General features: G+C 45.0%; 2 protein-coding genes across 3 annotated transcripts in view; one reads left to right on the top strand and one right to left on the bottom strand.

The window, feature by feature from the left end:
* Positions 1 to 20,004, top strand: part of PHC2 (polyhomeotic homolog 2) — a 149,462-nt gene that overhangs the window by 55,586 nt on the left and 73,872 nt on the right. The gene's annotated exons all lie outside the window — the stretch shown is intronic.
* Positions 1 to 20,004, bottom strand: part of SLC2A1 (solute carrier family 2 member 1) — a 58,598-nt gene that overhangs the window by 6,026 nt on the left and 32,568 nt on the right. The window contains exons 1-2 of one of the 2 annotated variants that reach the window (XM_072155431.1): positions 5,988 to 6,231; positions 266 to 358 (exon numbers count right to left, since the gene is read on the bottom strand). In XM_072155431.1, the coding sequence (XP_072011532.1) occupies positions 266 to 358; positions 5,988 to 6,005 (111 nt within the window). In that variant the 5' untranslated portion in view covers positions 6,006 to 6,231. Of the gene's footprint in view, positions 1 to 265; positions 359 to 5,987; positions 6,232 to 20,004 lie in introns of those variants that run through there. The other variant, XM_072155430.1, reaches the window with a different exon arrangement.

Genomic DNA, 20,004 nt, shown 5'->3' with positions numbered 1-20,004 from the left:
GTCTCCGAGTCCAACTTGTTTGTGTGCGACTCCCGCCTCTCGTGACGGACTCACTTTTAAAAAAGCTCTGCCCTTATTCACCCCAAATAGCACTGCCACCAACAACAGTACACCGCCCTGTCCCCATAGTGATGGCCCAGCTAGCTGTCACTACTCATGTGCCTAATGGATGGTGAGAAAACTATTAGCGCTCACGGGGAGGGAGCCATCCATGTGTGTATGTCGATGGCGCGATGGTTCAGGGACGCCAGGTCTCTGCTCTTACCTTCTGCGGTGCGTTAATAACTCCAGTGTTGTAGCCAAATTGTAAAGATCCAAGGACAGCGACGCACACAGCCACCATCAACCGCAACGTCATCTGCGGAGAAAGCAAACAGACAGATGTGACAATGTCTACAGACTGTGCACCCAACATTTGTAGGATAGCACCTTCACTGTATGCAGATGGTAAACTGGAGTGTTGCATTCACCTTAAATTAATATATATATATATACTACACATACACACACACACACACACACACACACACACACTATAAAACCTCTTTGATCAGACTGTCCAATTTTGCACAGAAAATTGGTCTTTTAAAGGAGAGGTCTGCTCATAGGGGGACACTTCCATTTAAGTGCAATATATATATGACCTCTTTATAATAATATGATACAGTACCTATATATGCAGCATATTCTTCTATCTCTAAATCTCTTCCCCCTGGTTTACATCTATTATATTACATTATGGCTGATTAATATTAAGATTTCACTATAACAATACATAATGGGTCTGGTGAATAATAAAAAAGTCATATAATTTTGACAAAAAGCTGGCCAACAGCACAATGTATATTACATACAATGAGCTGTGGTCGTCATGTGCCTATAGTACTGATCGTCTCAGAGAGGTCCTCAGTCTCCATTACTACTGCTAGGAGGCACTTAAAGCATCAGAAAGCTGCTTGTCTGGATCCCCACTGGGCAGCTTTAGTTTGGGTTTTATACAATCGCCGGTTTGTTTGGGGTCTGATGTGCTGCAGAAGGTGAAGCCTGTTTGTCGGATTTCTCAATGAATCGATTCTTTCCAAAAACAACAAACGCACCTCAGCTGAGAAAGGTCCTAGTGTTTCCTAAGCTTCTTTAAGACCTTCCTGGAGGACCAAGGGCAAAGATGTTGGGAGGGAGCATGTACCAGCTCAAGGTGCTAAACCCTGCGAAATAGCCAGGAGGGGGAATTGTGGGAATATGGCTACAACTACAAGATGACATCATATACCGGTGGTGTCCTCCAAGAATATAGAGGTCATCAGTAATCTCTACACTTTAGGACCACCCTAAGCAAATGGTTGGGAACTATTCCAAGTTTATGGACTTAAGTATTCCCCAAATGTAACAGAGGGCCGGAGAAGTAGATCAGATGGTGAACAATGTACTAAAGTTTTTGTACAGTTTCTACAATGTATCTAGGATAAATGAGAGGATGCTTTGTCTTGGGATAAAGGGTTAATCCTCCTAGACACTGCTCCAAGAGATGACATCATAAGCACAGAGCAAGACTGATGATGACAGCGCCCCCCACTGGATGGAGCAGCTACTACATACAAAGGAAACCAAGAACTTCCAGAGAAACCACTGGAGAACAAAGCGACGACTACAATCCAACATAATATTTACACACTGTGGCGTCTGTTCCCTGTCACATCTACAATTAATCACTTTCTTCATGATGGGGGAATAATAAAGATCTTTAAAAATCTTTTAGTTAAGAGCCAATTTAGTATCTCAGCACGAGAGTTTCACCTTTTATAATATATACAATGTGAGATATATTTCCTCATAGTCACATTTATGCCGCAACCAAAAACCACCTAGACAAACAAAACAACAAAGCACCAGGAAAGGTATTCACATTGAGGCGGTGGATTAGTACAATACTGTACTAAGGTAAAGTACTAAACCTGTGATATTTCCTGATTCCTTTCAGAGCTGGGGCTCATGTTTATTTCTGATCTCTGAGGACATCACTGATGATCATTGACTTCAAGTTACTGCAATATCCATTGGAGTTTTGGGTAGTCTCAAAGATTTCTGTGTACATGTCATTATCCAAATTTCTGGCAAATTTGTTTCATATTCTGCATTTTTTACCATCATCTCTGGTTCCTACAAGCTCGTGGCTGGAAATTAGCTACTATGTCATCCCATACATGCACAGAAAGTAGATGAGAATCTTCTCCATTAATCTTACCCAGAAGCTTTAGCCGGATAATCTAAGACACTAGAGAAAACTTCTGACCTGAACTGATTCATATGAAACACTTGGGGTGAGATAGTGGCTTCCGATCTGTTCCTAAACTTTCCTACACAACTCCTGCTCAGTCATTTCTTCCTTCCCTTCATAGATTTATAATCTTTACCCCTGCAAGTCCAGTCCAAAACAGATTCAACAGAGACTACAAATCAGTTTTGGAGGGAGAAGAAAGCATTTCTTATACTCGCCTGCACTATTTAGTTATGCAAAGTGGAAAAATTAGTCACCATTTGAGGGAAATAGATAAGAGGAACTAGCATGCCACATCAGTATATTGCTCACATCACCCCCTTGATACCTAGTAAGGATCACTACTACCCCCAAAAGCAGGAAGTTAGAGAAAGTCATTCCGAAAAGAGTTTTCTGAATGACATTGAACTTTTTCGCCCAATGTCATTCAACTCCGCGGAACTCTACAAAACCCTCAAAATATCAGCATCGAAAGTAATGATCTATGGAGACGATGCAGAATGCATATTGTGTATCACATAACAGAGTCCTGGACCAATCTCTGAGCATCAGATAATGTAGACAGAATGCGGATGGGACAATGGTGCCTTGTCACCTGGGTGCGGTCCTCCATGTATGAATGTTTTCACTGCTGCTCACCTTAGTAACAAATTGTCAAGCTGGATTTTCAAGTTCTGTCTTGTCACATGAGAAACATTTAAGAAAATCCAGCGGATTTATGTATCGCCCATTACAGTGTTATTTATGTAGATACAGAATATGATAACATCATGTACAGCTTCTAGATGTGTGTACATGGCAGATCTGCACAAAGATCTGTGTTAAGGGGGGCACACAGCGGTGCGAGGGTGTGTGCGCACATATTACGCAGCTGTGTGCCTGTAATACGATTCATAACCTCGGTCACTGCAATTTCATGTGTTTTGTATTAAGCCACAAGGAAAAGTCCAGTATTGCAGGGAGCTGCATCATTTCCGCAGCAGCCCGGACACATATTTGGAAGGCTCGTCCCTCGTCAGCCAATAGAGAGCGCCCTCCTAGGACACACCTATCTAGCAAATCTATATGATTCACCTTTGTCCTACTTAGCCGCAGCCTCCCGTCATTCTCCGTCTCCTCCATCCTGGCCTCAATTCAAGGCCTCCGGAAGTAAATGCTCAGAAACGCTTCTATTACCCAGAACGTGGAACTGATAGCACCGGCTTGGGGAACACGTGGTGCCTCGAGCGTCAGCGGCGGCTACGATTGCATCATATGTCACAGTACACACTTCCTTTTATGTACCGGACAGCAAGGAGCAAAGGCACAGCTACAGCAATCATTATGTGTCTCCTCGTGTTTGTAGGACTGACAGTAGTATTGTGTTCAGCAGTGATGAAGGTTGTGGTACCCACAGAGAACCACTGTGATATGTGCTATCCGGAGACAAGCAGAGTAATATTTGGGGGTTCCCCTAATGCACAGTTTTGTTCCCTTGTACAGGTGTAATCTGTATTGTCATCTTGTAGAGGGGGACCCCCCCTTATTTTAACAATAGTTCGGGCAGAATAGGCAGCATCTCACCGCCTTGATTTAAGGCTAAATCTAGATGACCTATGACACCTGTCCCTATATATAGACATGCTTCCCATTTATGATGTATATAGTACAAGACACTTTGAAAGTAAACCTAATACATGCTATTGGAACTAGGCATGGAAGAGGGGACTTGCCAATGGAATTTGGATAGTAAAAATCATTTATTTTCCTAAAATTGGCAATAGGCCTCTTGGGAGTTATTTTGCTTCTCTCTGGAACAACACTGTAGAATTATCAATCAGACTTCATATGTAATCCAACATATCTCTTACTATACGTTACCTACAATGTAACAAGACATAGGGGGGGGGCATTTATCAATTGTCCGTGTTTTTTTGTGCACGAATTGTGCTAGAATTTACAATGGGATGTTGATGTGATGTGTTGCAAGGGGTTAATGAGTTGGCGCAGGACTGAAAAGATTTAGAACTCTCTCATCATTCATGAAGGTGAGATAGAGCTCCTTAAACCAGTTTTTTGCAACTCTAAGTGTGCACCACAAAGTGTGGGAAAACGAGAGTGAAAAAGTGTCAGGATTGTGTCAGAAAAGGACAAATATTGTGGCACCGAAACTTCATAGATGACGCGCAACAGGCACAGGAAGGCAAAAAAGACCAGACAAAAAACTGTTAGAAAGTCAATAAATACCCCCCGATGGGTCTAGTGATTTCTGTCTCCAGGTCCAGAAGTTCTAGCTACAATTCCCTCCAGGTCCAGAAGTTCTAGCTACAATTGTCTCCTGTCTCCAGGTCCAGAAGTTCTAGCTACAATTGTCTCCTGTCTCCAGGTCCAGAAGTTCTAGCTACAATTGTCTCCAGGTCCAGAAGTTCTAGCTACAATTGTGATACAATCCATTCTACAAAACTGTAACAGGTCACTTCTAGAAGAATGGACAGAGCTGTAAACTTTGTAAAGATGAGACGGAGCTGGGGAAAAGCCTGAAGAAAATAATCTCCAACTACAATTTCAAAATGTAGAACTTTTTGTAGTCACTAATTCAAGAAGCTCAGATTGAGCAGCTAATGTATCACCTCCAACAAAATGATTCTCATCCGTTTCATCTACCACATACTCCCTGCTACAATCAGAACTTGTATAAGAACTGTTGTAGGTGTTGGATGTATGAGGGTACTGGAATCAATCCAGATTTTGGCTGCTCTTGTTGGAACATCCCAATATGCTAATTAGAATACAATTACTTCAGTGGCAGCCAGTCCACCTAGAACTTCCAGCTCTGGTCCATATATCCTCTGGGGTGAGCTCTACTATGATGTCCATCCATAAAACATTGAGGACAGAGAGGAGCAGCCTTAGGGAGGACTTGTCCTTTTCCTCCAGATCTCTAGGCCAGGAATGTCCTTGTAAGTAAACATAGGCGCAGGGCTCCCAGGCTGGGGGAGGCGGTAATGGAGGAGAGGGCTCAGGCAGATATGTCCTTCTGAGGGATTTTAAGAGTTTCCTTCCAGCTGAGCACAAAATCAACATCCATGAAGTAGAGAAAATAAAACTTGAGGCGAGAGGTCTGAAATGGGGCTTGGAAAAGGTCAGTTCTTCCCTTTCCAGTGACCTCTGACCTGTTACAGCTGTCCTGGACAGAACTGAGACTGGAGATACAATACAAGTGCTGAATCTGTAGGAGAAAGGTCACACAGTCTGCGCTCCACAGAGGAGATGCTCCCCCACCTACATAACTTCACAACCCCCAGCATCGCACAGATGTTACACAATGCAGACCCCCAGCAGGAGATGTGCCCCCTCCTCCATCTCACACATACTAGGCTGGACAAGGAGGAGAATCATCACAGATCTCAAATATTCAGAACAACGAAAGTTACTGGAAACTGTCAGTAATGGAGACCAACAGCAAGTATTGGGGCAGTCCCAGATCACTCTGCTCAGCCACCTAGGTTTCCTCCCAAAATAAATTTCCAGGAGAGGACTGACCATAAGTGACCACCCCTGCACACAGGTCGTCAGTGTTACCCTGCATCCCCTCCCCCAATACCCATCCATCACTGCATGTGACCCTGGATGCCCTCGCCCGATACCACACAAGCAGCAACTATTACCCTTCATCTTAGCTACACTGCCCCTCCCCTGACCGGGCATCTATCGAGTTGGCACCAATTCTTACCTTGCCCCCCGACTCCATGGCGCCCCCTCTTGTAACAGTCCAGGCAGTAATAATCCGCGGCGATGTGTCTTGTATTTGTGATGAGCTGTCAGTGTCCGGATACAATGTATCAGTGTCCGCTGTGTGGATACAATGTATCAGTGTCCGGGTGTGGATACAATGTATCAGTGTCCGGGTGTGGATACAATGTATCAGTCTATGGCTGTAGTTATAGGTCAGTGTTCTCCTTCCTGCGGCCGCTCCGGGCTCCGGCTTTATACAGGGAGGTGTGTGCGCTGCCCGCAATGCTCACTGGCTGCAGGGACGCGCGTCATCTCAGGCGGCGCCCAACAGGAGCACACCCCAAGTGTACCCGGCACTGCACACACAATGCCAGCGCTGTACACATCGTATACCCGGCACTGTACACATCGTATACCCGGCACTGTACATAGCACTGTACACATCGTATACCTAGCACTGTACACATCATATACCCGACACTGTACACATCGTATACCGAGCACTGTACACACAATGCCAGCACTGTACACATTGTATACCCGGCACTGTACATAGCACTGTACACATTGTATACATAGCACTGTACACATCGTATACCGGGCACTGTACACATCGTATACATAGCACTGTACGCATGGTATACCGGGCACTGCACACACAATGCCAGCACTGTACACATTGTATACATAGCACTGTACACATCGTATACCTAACACTGTACATAGCACTGTACACATCGTATACCGGAAACTGTACATAGCACTGTACACATCGTATACCTAACACTGTACACAGCACTGTACACATTGTATACCCGGCACTGTACATAGCACTGTACACATTGTATACCCGGCACTGTACATAGCACTGTACACATCATATACCCGGCACTGTACATAGCACTGTACACATCATATACTCGGCACTGTACATAGCACTGTACACATCCTATACCAGGCACTGTACATAGCACTGTACACATCCTATACCTAACACTGTACACAGCACTGTACACATTGTATACCCGACACTGTACATAGCACTGCACACATGTACATAGCACTGTACACATCGTATACCTAACACTGTACACAGCACTGCACACATCGTATACCTAGCACTGTACATAGCCCTGTACACAACGTATACCCAGCACTGTACATAGTCTGTACACAATGTTCGGCACTGTACACATTGTATATCCGGCACTGTACATAGCACTGTACACATTGTATACCTAGCACTGTATATAGCACTGTACATATCGTATACCAAGCACTGTACATAGCACTGTACACATTGTATACCCGGCACTGTACATAGCACTGTACACATTGTATACCTAGCACTGTATATAGCACTGTACATATCGTATACCAAGCACTGTACATAGCACTGTACACATTGTATACCGGGCACTGTACACACAATGCCAGCACTGTACACATTGTATACCCGGCACTGTACATAGCACTGTACACATTGTATACATAGCACTGTACACATCGTATACCGGGCACTGTACACATCGTATACATAGCACTGTACGCATGGTATACCGGGCACTGCACACACAATGCCAGCACTGTACATAGCACTGTACACATTGTATACATAGCACTGTACACATCGTATACCTAACACTGTACATAGCACTGTACACATCGTATACCGGAAACTGTACATAGCACTGTACACATCGTATACCTAACACTGTACACAGCACTGTACACATTGTATACCCGGCACTGTACATAGCACTGTACACATTGTATACCCGGCACTGTACATAGCACTGTACACATCATATACCCGGCACTGTACATAGCACTGTACACATCATATACTCGGCACTGTACATAGCACTGTACACATCCTATACCAGGCACTGTACATAGCACTGTACACATCCTATACCTAACACTGTACACAGCACTGTACACATTGTATACCCGACACTGTACATAGCACTGCACACATGTACATAGCACTGTACACATCGTATACCTAACACTGTACACAGCACTGCACACATCGTATACCTAGCACTGTACATAGCCCTGTACACAACGTATACCCAGCACTGTACATAGTCTGTACACAATGTTCGGCACTGTACACATTGTATATCCGGCACTGTACATAGCACTGTACACATTGTATACCTAGCACTGTATATAGCACTGTACATATCGTATACCAAGCACTGTACATAGCACTGTACACATTGTATACCCGGCACTGTACATAGCACTGTACACATTGTATACCTAGCACTGTATATAGCACTGTACATATCGTATACCAAGCACTATACATAGAACTGTACACATCGTATACTTAGCTATATTTTGTCACTGTCCATACTTTACCCAGGAATGCACAAAAAATATACCAAGTATTGTTTATACCATATACCCTGTACAGCGCTCTATACCCAGCACTGTGCACATATATATATATATACTCAGCACTGTACACAGATATATACCCAGCACCTCACCCTTTATAACCAGCTCTGTAGAAGATGCATACCCAGCACTGCAGACAAAATACCCAGCACTGTACAGGATATATACTCTGTATACATTGCAATATATAGGCAGCACGATGCACATAGTATCCCTAACACTGCGGCTGATTATAAATTACTAGTGGTATCTGCAGACACTACAAATTCTAGGCCTCTCCCCGTGACCACCTCTGGCCGGTTCTGTTGTCAGGACGAGTCGTCACAGTGATATAGTATGACAACAAGTGATATAAGAGGAGGCCGCAAGTGTACGAGGCTTCTAAAAATAAGAGTGTGGGACTGGACTCATCTGCCTGACGTGACATTGTCCCATGACATCTAGTGCGTCTGGAATAGGATGCCGACGCTTCCTGAGGTCCAGACCGCTCTAGCTGGAGGGGACACATTCTCCATATACAGACGCAGAAGACAGATGTAGAAGAACAGATAACATATAGGGGCACATTTACTAAGGGTCCGCACACCGCATTTCCGTTGGGTTTCCCAACTATTTCCGATTTGTGCCGCATTTAACAGGGTTTAACAGGAAAGTCAGGGCGACTTTAATGCGACACAAATCGCGGGGTGTGGGCGTCGGACTGATTCGGACTAAGCGCGGGATTTAAAATTCAAATTGTGTCACAAGACAATGCACTCACATACACCGGGAAGATGAAGGTGAACTCCGGCTGACCTCGGCGGGGAAGCGACACAGGCAGGATCTCGGGTGCACGATCTTAGTGAATCGCTCCGGACTTCATCCTGATCGGACAATGCACCTCGGGGATCGCGACAGGACCAGGTAAATAAATGTGCCCCATAGAGAGAAATTCAAGATGAAGACTGTTCATCATGGTGTTCCCTCTTATTGTCACTTCTCAATAGTCTCTTCTCTGGGTAAGAACATGTTTTTGGTGGACGCCCCGCCTAGAGGTGACAACTTCTATTAGGCAGCAAAATGAGCAAAGGCCCAAAGTAGAAGATCAATACATCTAGAAATATACAGTAAATCACTTGGGTAGATGATCCGATCATTGATTCTCCAATATTTTCCAGCTGCAGGTTACTGGATATCGAGAATCTTGGACCAGATATATCAGATGACTTCATGGCACCAGAAAGTTCAGTACAACCTAGAATATTTTCATTCACCCTGACCTCAACTAAGCTATTCCCATTATCTAGTATAAAGTAGGTCCAAGGCCGCCGGGCAGAGGCGCTCAGCTGAGGGTTGTGTCACTTTGTTTCTATTTGGCAAATGCTTTATGGATTCACAGAAAGTCCAAAGACTTTTCCGAAAAGTACAGAAAGTACAGTGATCTCCCCATTATGATATAAGCTCTTCCCCAGATTGAGGATGAGGAAGTCCTGGGAGACCGTTCCTCTGTACAACAGGTTGATATATAGAATAAGAAAATCCTCCCTATGGGTTATAACAGTGCGACAAGTGTCCAATGTATAGGGAGATCCATGTTATGTCACATATAACTATGTCTTGGCTACGATATTATATTATGAATAATATAGTAGTAACCAACCAGTAAGTGAGTGTTCCTCTCACTTCTAATAGGTGGTAGATACAGGTCGAGCTGTGCACCCTGGATAGATAGATGTTGTATGTTTTCTCTGTCACTAAGCAGCCATGGAAATTCAGAGCTGGAAGTGAGTGACCCAGACCCCGCGCCAGGCAGCGATTATAAATCATGTATTATAACCGTGATGAGAAGTCCTACAACACACGGATTTAGGCACAATTATGTTTCACTGGCAGTGGTCACCCTTTATGAGTTAACCCCCCCAAGGTGTGCGTATGTCGCCACTCCGCAGCATGTCAGGGGTTAAGTGTCGGTGATGGAGGATGGGAATGTGTATGTGACTGGCAGCAGGTACCAGCCCTTGCGTGCAGGGGAGGGATCAGAGACATCAAGGGATGTGACTCATCACGTCATCTGCACCTCATCCTCATCTCATGAATACTTGATGACCGCGCTGCCCTACAACACAGACAGGAATCCTGTACTTATTACCATCATCCCTGACCACAGGAGCAAACAAACTAACCTCCATGCCCCAAACTACAACTCCCATCACCACTCACCCCAGCAACTTGTATAGTCCCTGAGCATAAGAGCTTACAATCTAAAGACCCTGTTTATAAGCTGATCATTGTTCCACTAACAATACTTCCCCATTAGAGATACATGTCTGACTGGTGGAGGCAGGGGCGGATTAGATTCACATGTTTCCTGGGCTTTGTGAAACTTGTGGGAGCCCAAAAGTTCAACATTAAGGCTACATTCACACGACCGTATGATTTCTCCAGTCCCGTATTTACGGGCCGTATATACGTGCCGTTTTTCATCCGTATGCAGCACGTATGTAACCCGTATTTTATACGTCCCCATAGACTTCTAGGGCACACGGAACTGAAATACGGGAGAAAATAGGACATGCTCTATATTTTTATACGGCCAGTATACGGTACGGTACGGAACGGAGTTAACAACGGCAATATAAATGGTCAGACGTATTGTCCATTGAAGTGAATGTGGCCGTATGTAATCCGTAAAAAAACGGTACGGTACGGTACGGATACGGCTGTTTTCATACGTCCGTGTGAATGTAGCCTTACTCCTTACATACAGCACTGGAACTGATCTTCTTGAGAAAGGAGGACGTTCCCTTCTGTCCACTTTCAGTTCTGCAGTTAAAGGTCTTTTGTAGGACCTTTAAAGATCCCGGAAGGGCTCTTGTATACATGTGTATAGAGAATCGTGATTTCAGGGCTGAAATCCCTCTCTATTATCTCTTTAAGGCAGTAGCAGACTTGGTGGGTGGCCATTGACACCCTAGAAGCCTTGGGTCCTGGGCTACAATCCTATATCAGTGGTGGGAACCTGGTGGGTACCAGTGGTGGCACTCAGAGTCCTCTTGGTGGGCACCCAGGCCATTACCAAAGAGGACACAAGGTATCTTCATGGATTCCTAGACAGCCAAGGACTTGCCGCGCTCAGTGATATCTGAAAGCAACAGCACAGCCTGAGAATACTGGAGGAATAGGAAGGGGTGGACAGATCTACATTATCATTGTAGCTCCAGGCCTGACAATTCTTCCTGATCAGGGGAACCTGATTGCGATAAATAATTGGGGTTTTGGTTGTAGTTTGGACACTCAGTCTATATTATAATCCATAACTGGGTGGAGGTGTGATGGCCAGGACCTTATAAGATGTCCCACAAGTCCCCAACTGCCCCTTATTCTACACTTCTGTGACTGCTATGTCCTATGAATGAAGCAAAGTTATGGTTACACCCCCTCATCCTCATAGACTGTAAGCTCTTGTGTCACCCCCTCATCCTCATATACTGTAAGGTCTTGTGTCACCCCTCCATCCTCATAGAATGTAAGCTCTTGTGTCACCCCCTCATCCTCATAGACTGTAAGCTCTTGTGTCACCCCCTCATCCTCATAGACTGTAAGCTCTTGTGTCACCCCCTCATCCTCATAGACTGTAAGCTCTTGTGTCACCCCCTCATCCTCATAGACTGTAAGCTCTTGTGTCACCCCTCATCCTTATAGACTGTAAGCTCTTGTGTTACCCTCTCATCCTCATAGACTGTAAGCTCTTGTGTCACCCCCTCATCCTCATAGAATGTAAGCTCTTGTGTCACCCCCTCATCCTCATAGACTGTAAGCTCTTGTGTCACCCCCTCATCCTCATAGACTGTAAGCTCTTGTGTCACCCCCTCATCCTCATAGACTGTAAGCTCTTGTGTCACCCCCTCATCCTCATAGACTGTAAGCTCTTGTGTCACCCCTCATCCTTATAGACTGTAAGCTCTTGTGTTACCCTCTCATCCTCATAGACTGTAAGCTCTTGTGTCACCCCCTCATCCTCATAGACTGTAAGCTCTTGTGTCACCCCCCTCATCCTCATAGATTGTAAGATCTTGTGTCACCCCCTCATAGACTGTAAGCTCTTGTGTCACCCCCTCATCCTCATAGACTGTAAGGTCTTGTGTCACCCCTCCATCCTCATAGACTGTAAGCTCTTGTGTCACCCCCTTCATCCTCATAGACTGTAAGCTCTTGTGTCACCCCCCTCATCCTCATAGACTGTAAGCTCTTGTGTCACCCCCTCATCCTCATAGACTGTAAGCTCTTGTGTCACCCCTCATCCTCATAGACTGTAAGCTCTTGTGTCACCCCCTCATCCTCATAGACTGTAATCTCTTGTGTCACCCTCTCATCCTCATAGACTGTAAGCTCTTGTGTCCCCTCTCATCCTCATAGACTGTAAGCTGTTGTGTCACCCCCTCATCCTCATAGACTGTAAGGTCTTGTGTCACCCCTCATCCTCATAGACTGTAAGCTCTTGTGTCACCCCCTCATCCTCATAGACTGTAAGCTCTTGTGTCACCCCCTCATCCTCATAGACTGTAAGCTCTTGTGTCACCCTCTCATCCTCATAGACTGTAAGCTCTTGTGTCCCGCTCATCCTCATAGACTGTAAGCTCTTGTGTCACCCTCTCATCCTCATAGACTGTAAGCTCTTGTGTCCCCCCTCATCCTCATAGACTGTAAGCTGTTGTGTCACCCCCTCATCCTCATAGACTGTAAGGTCTTGTGTCACCCCTCATCCTCATAGACTGTAAGCTCTTGTGATCAGGGTCCTCACTCCTATTGTTCCATATGTCTGTTTGTACTCTGTAATGTAATATTATATTTGTATATGTCCCCTATGAATTGTAAAGCGCTGTAGCATATGATGGCGCTATATAAATAAAGATAATTATTATTATACATTGTGGATCCTGTGGATAAGTGTCATTTATAGGACATTTCTGTTACAACAACAGGAAGAGAAGTAACTGAGAAGACTCGTACTGAGCCTGAAGATGAAGAAGCTCGGGGCTCCATTAGCAGCATTCCCTTCCCTACAGATTAGGAAGCTGTTTAGTCTGAGCTTGAGATGTTTATAATTCAATCACTTCTTAATATTACGATCACTGGAGACTATATAACATATAGATGGGGTAAATGATGATTCTACTTATAATGAATGTTTATTGGTTAAATTTTACTAGTAAGACATCTAGTGACCAAGAGATGGATCTCGCATCCACAAGTGACCTGTACTTGTAAGACTTGGCGAGATGACAACATCAAACCTACCATAAGGGTCTGACACGCTCAGTAGAGATTTATCTCATTGTGTAGGGGGCATCCTCTTTGTCCTCTACACCTATAGACTGGGGGCCTCCTCTATGTCCTCTACACCTATAGACTGGGGGCATCCTCTATGACACCTACACCTATAGACTGGGGGCTTCCTCTATGTCCTCTACACCTATAGACTGGGGGCATCCTCTTTGTCCTCTACACCTAGAGACTGGGGTCCTCCTCTATGCTCTGTACACCTATAGACTGGGGGTATCCTCTATGTCAGGGGTCCCCAAACTACGGCCCGTTTCTATCCGGCCCCCTGGGTGCCCCCAAATGATAAATCCAGATCCGGGACTCGGCGCTGGCATTGACAATAGTTTCAATGATTAGGCCGCTGGCTTCGGCGGTCGGGCAGGGGCCTTCGTCCGTCCGGACAGGAAGCTCCTACCCGTCACTGTATAGTGCCCAATGCGGCCGGAAACGGCCGCTCGAGCACTATTACTGGTGCGATGTGGCCGGAAGACAACCCCGGGGCACATCGCTCCTTGAACCTGGATGCGCGGCCGCATTATTACGTCATCACGCGGCCGCGCACCCCTTCCTGCCTGGCCGCAGGAAGAAGAAAGAAGACGTGGGAGCCAGAGGTATGTACAGATTTTTTTTTTTTTAAAACAGCAGTAGAAAGATTGTGGCGACCCCAATATACGAAGAAATTAATTATGGGGCCATTAGAGAAAATAATAATGGAGGGGCAGTATAGAGAATAATTAATTTTGAGGGGCAGCAAAGTGAATAATTAATTATTTCCTATGCTGCCCCCCACCATTAATTATTTCCTATGCTGCCCCCCACCATTAATTATTTCCTATGCTGCCCCCCACCATTAATTATTTCCTATGCTGCCCCCCACCATTAATTATTTCCTATGATGCCCCTCATAATTAATTATTTTCTATGATGCCTCTCATAAGGAGCAGCATAGGAAAAAATTAATTATGAGGGGCAGCACAGTAAATAATTAATGGTGGGGGGCAGCATAGGAAATAATTAATTATGAGGGGCAGTCTAGTAATTAATGGGGGGGGGGAGCAGCATATTTAATTAATTGACCCAATTGATTCATTAATTGGGCCAATAAATAAAATAGTTTACAAAGGGGTGCAGTATATTAAATAATTAATTGAGGGGGGCCCAGTGTATTACGGATGCAGTCACATGTACCGCTAGCGCTGTGTTTTCAAGGAATTTCTTATTTTTTTTTAAATTTTAAACTTCAGTCGGGCCCTCCAACAGTCTGAGAGGGAGTGAATGGCCCCCTATGTAAAAAGTTTGGGGACCCCTGCTCTATGTTCTCTACACCTATAGACTGGGGGCCTCCTCTATGTCCTCTACACCTATAGACTGGGGCATACTCTATGTCCTGTACACCTATAGACTGGGGGTATCCTCTTCCTAGATAAGAAGTTTTCACCATCATCATAGGAAAGGTTTCTTTACTGTAAGAACAATGAGGCTAAGATTGTCACAAGATGTTTGATGGATAAAGAGGGAACAGGTTTTCTTGAAAGCAATACTGAAATACTGACTACACAAAAACTGGTGACTATTTAATAACAATAACATTGATGGCCGTTCCTTCCTTCATGTTTAGTCCAAAAGGGAGAAACTTTATCAGCCCCAGAGATAACCCGGAGGTCATACACAATATTTACTAGGTATAGGGAAAAAGTGCAAACTCATAATAACCGTGCAGTTATCATACATGACTCTACATACAAAGATAAATCAACTATTATGTATGGTACACGCCATCTATGCATACATCGGACAATGTCTACCCTCCCGCAGCACCTTTACTCTACACGCACATACTTAGCATCAATGCTGTGATTTTTTCCATACTTCTATGTTCTGTAATGTAATTATTCAGCACAGACAAATGATTAAAGGAGAATTCCAGGATTTATCTATAGACCAGCGAGGGTCTGACGCCCAGCACCCCAATGACTTTAACGTCCTCTTCTCAGGCCTTAATCCCATTCAAGTGATTGCGGCTGGGTTGTAATAACAAAGGCAGCCTCTAAGCAATGTATGGCGCTGTGCTTAGAGAGAGCTGCTTTTGTCCAGATGCACCTTGGGGTCAGACTCCCACTGTCAGAGCCCAATTGATGATAAATGGATCCTAGAGCGTCCCTTAATGTAGTTTAGAACAGGACTGGTGGCTGCGGTGTGACGGGCCACCCTGGGTCACCCTGACCTGGGGACAGTGAATGAACGGTCTTGTGACTGCATGCTTTCTGTAAACCAAATTGTTGACATTTGCGTCCAAGCAAAGGTTTTCTTCAGGGTAGAAACAAGCAGCTCAAGGGCCCTTCTGTTAGCTTGTGTTAGGATAAATGAGCACGTTCTTAAAGGGGTGGTCAGCCCCTGTGGTGGGATTTTACCTCTGCAGGGTGTCAGGGGTCTCTGCAGCAGGGCCGGCGCCAACACTTGGCAAACCTGGGCAAGTGCCGGGGCCCAGGGCTGCTAGGGGGGCCCATGTAAGGCTGTGTATAAGGAATTTATGGGGGTGAGGGGGGCTTTATATAAAATAACCATGAGGAGACTGTTTTGGATGATAAACTAGGGAATATTTTAGGGAACAGGAGACCGTTTTAGTTTCTAAATTTTAGTTTCACTGCAAAGGGGCCCACTGAGGCTCTGTCGCCCAGGGGCCTACTGAATCCTGGAGCTGGTCCTGCTCTGCAGAATCAGGAATATAATGGAATGGCATCTTATATTACATATAACAGCAGATAAAACATGTCCTGCACAGAACTTCCTTCTACCAAGAAACCTGAGAATCACTTTGCAGCCCTTGGCGATCAGATCTCATGGCCCCTAAGACAGTCCCTATCACTTTACTATCAGATATGGCAGCTCCTGTGTTTACTAACAATGCTGCGAGTCTTCCTTACATGGTAAGCGTAGCGAGACAAGGTGACGACACACCCGCGGGTCACAAGATCCCGTGTCACACACCTGGAGAATGTGACACACCTCCGTGTGCTGGAGCTGATGAAATGTATAGGAAACAGCGGCCACGAGTAACGTGATGCAAGACCATATCCTAATCCCTGGCTTCTAGCTAATGGATTGGAGCCGCAGCACATGTGATATCACAGGCCGTAGACTGTATACATGAGACATTAGAGGAATTTAGGCTGCACTGACTCCCTGCTGAATGTCATGTTACCTACACGGGGTCTTATCTGTACATGACTTTGTAGGCAGCGCTCACATCTCCCCCCGGCCTCTCCTATAAGAGATAGCAGCACTTGTTTCTCCGTGTGGAGCCGGGAGATTGGGAGAATTCTTTAGCTATAAATATTCTTATCATCACCGGGCCTCAGAATTGTCATCCAAAATTAGTCTATGTATCAGGGAGTATTGTGACAGAGCCGCCATGTGACTGCTGATAGGGGTTATACGTGTTGCGACCCATGACCTCCTGCAGCGCCGTATTACAGTTCTAGCCATGTGCGTCACATTGAACCATCCGAGGTGGATAGATTTATTGTCGGTGTAGAATCCTGAATGATCATGGATCAGCCAATGGTCTACAATGTTACATTAATGACCGCTCCACCATAGATTATAGACAATGGCCAATGGTTGGACCAGGCATGGTGTTCCTCAGAATATCAGGGGCAGGTTTGGTGTTTTGGGGACTCCAAGTGAAGTTACATCCCTCCAATGTATGCAGCCCCTCAGGTCTCCAGGACCCTATATAGTTGCATGGGATACATTATAAGGACATCCGCCGCTGTCTGTGATGGAACGTGGTCACCAAAGACAAGTCTTAATACAGAAGACAATGCTAATGCATAAGGTCCTCTCTTATCTGACGTCCCACCCCGCTCATTACACTGGAGTCCTTACATCTCCTACCAATGGCCTGTGTTATAATAGACAGGTAATACTCATCTACAGGTAACTATCATGGGGCTGCGGTATTGTAAGTAGAATCATTCCCCCAAATACACTACAAGATTTGTAATGAAATCTGCGGATTATGGTGGGTTTATCTGACCATCCATTGTGTATGGGACCCTAATCACAGATACGTGGGGGGATAAGGACTGGACAAGAGAGAAGTGGAGTGTTCTGGGGAGATAAGCCATGACCAGAGCGTCTGGCACCTGTGTATCTCATGTGTATGAGGGAGTCTAGGAGATGGCTGTCAGACATTAGATACTATGTCATATGTAGGAGGGAGTCGGGCTAGATGGTTGTCAGACATTAGAGGATATGTCATATGTAGAAGAGAGTCAGGGTAGATTTTTGTTGGACATTACACACCATCTTATATGTAGGAGGGAGATGGTTGTCGGACATTAGAGGCTACATATCTCATGTGTATGTGGGAGTCATGGTAGATGGTTGTCGGACATTACACACCATCTTATATGTAGGAGGGAGTGGGGGTAGATGGTTGTCAGACATGAGGGTATCTCATTATAGGAGGGAATGGGGGCAGATGGTTGTCGGACATTAGAGGCTACATATCTGATGTGTATGGGGTCCTTACTGTAACATCCTGAGTGCACCGCCTACTGCCCATATTCTGGGTGTAGATGTAAGTGGCTATTATGTGCTTATTATTCCATGTCTTGTGTATGAGCCGGTGCAGGTGACATATGACTAGTAGCAGGAGTCCGGCTGTAGCTGGATGTGTCCCGCAGTCTTACACAACAGTCCACATCACCGGATCACAGTTCTTCCCTCTAGGAGTCCAGGACATGGTGCAATGTCAGTGATTCAGTCCTCCCTGGCCCCGGCTTTCCTCGCTCCGGACATTTCCTGGGTTAGGTGCAGCCGTCCCTGGAGATATAAACTTCTGATGACATCACTTAGTTGAGGTTTTACTAAGATTTTTGAGAAATGTATAAATAACAGTGACATCTAACACAGGGGAATAAACCTCATTTATTTTGGACTATTGAGTAGTCAGAGGTGTTATCCCTATAATGTAGTGGTACATCACCCCTAACCTCTTATTAGCAATTATTAAAATAATGTACGGTAACTGCCATTAAATAATGGGCTTTTTATAAGCAGTTTGGAACAAGAAGCAGACAGCGCCGTTCTCTGTGTAGTGGCAGAATTGAGTCACTGCAGCTTAGCTCCAATTCAAATGATTATGAGATGATCTGCATTAACCTGGTTTGACCACTATACATAGAGTGGAGCTTTCTGCTTCCTGTTCCATAATCTGTTTATCACCTAAGATCAGTTGATCTGAGGGAGTACTGTGCACGTGCCCCCTCAAATCTAATAATGAGGATCTGTTCTATGGCCTTGAGCCTGGAAACCCCCTTTAATAATGTCATGGACAGGGCTGTTGGATAGAAGATGATGAGGTATGACATAGGAAGATGCAGTAAGAGAGGCCTTCAGTGCAGGACGGTGGGGACATGATTTATCATGAGGACAGTCTGTGATGGCGCCATGTGAGAGCAGCGGGTCCCACCAGCACCATCTAATTTATGATGAGTGTTTCAGGATTTATGAGAGAATCTCTGAGCACATTCACAAAGTTGATGGGAAAAGTTGTGTTATAATAAACTATTAGTGGGAATTCTCTCGGATCCTTGCCTCGTAATGTCCTAACACTTTGCTCCACATCCTGTTTTTGTCTTTAATGGCCCCTGGTGTCGCCCATTATAGAGAGGTGAGGAGGAGGAAGGAAGATTGGTGTGGCCGCACCGTACACAATTAACATTTTATGGTTTTTGACTCATTTCCAACAAACATGGTTCAAGGCCCAAGACAAGAAGAATACAAAATACAACCCCCGGACAAAAGAAGGAAAAAAAATATTTCATCTGTTCTTAGGAGGTCTAGCTGCATTTTTGTCCATGCAATACTCCCTGAAGATGTTTATAACCCTTATCCCAGGACTGGGAGAAAAGCATTCATATTTCAGGATTGTAGCTGGACTTGGGGACCAGGGGGTGTTCGCTCACACTGCTGTTCTCTGCAGCACCTCTTTTACATGGCTTCTGGTTGAATACTACAGCAGCAATTGAAAGCAAAGGGGAGGTGTTGTAGAGCAGCTCAATGCAGAGAGCTAAGTATACAGCAGTGTGAGGACTGAAGAAGCTACAGTCAGATATAATTACACATCTCTCCAGGGACAATACCTAACACAGTCTGTAGTTTGATGTGGTCAAATTTCTCAATATTAGACCCCTTTATACAAAAGTACACACAATGTATCCCTTACCTCTCTAATATATACTTGATGAAACCCCCAGATCTACTTGATCTGGGGTCAACTACTGGATCAACTA

The sequence above is a fragment of the Engystomops pustulosus genome, chromosome 6 (genome assembly GCF_040894005.1).
Source record: "Engystomops pustulosus chromosome 6, aEngPut4.maternal, whole genome shotgun sequence".
NCBI classification, from domain to species: Eukaryota; Metazoa; Chordata; class Amphibia; order Anura; family Leptodactylidae; genus Engystomops; species Engystomops pustulosus.
This window is presented reverse-complemented; position numbering and strand designations above follow the sequence as displayed.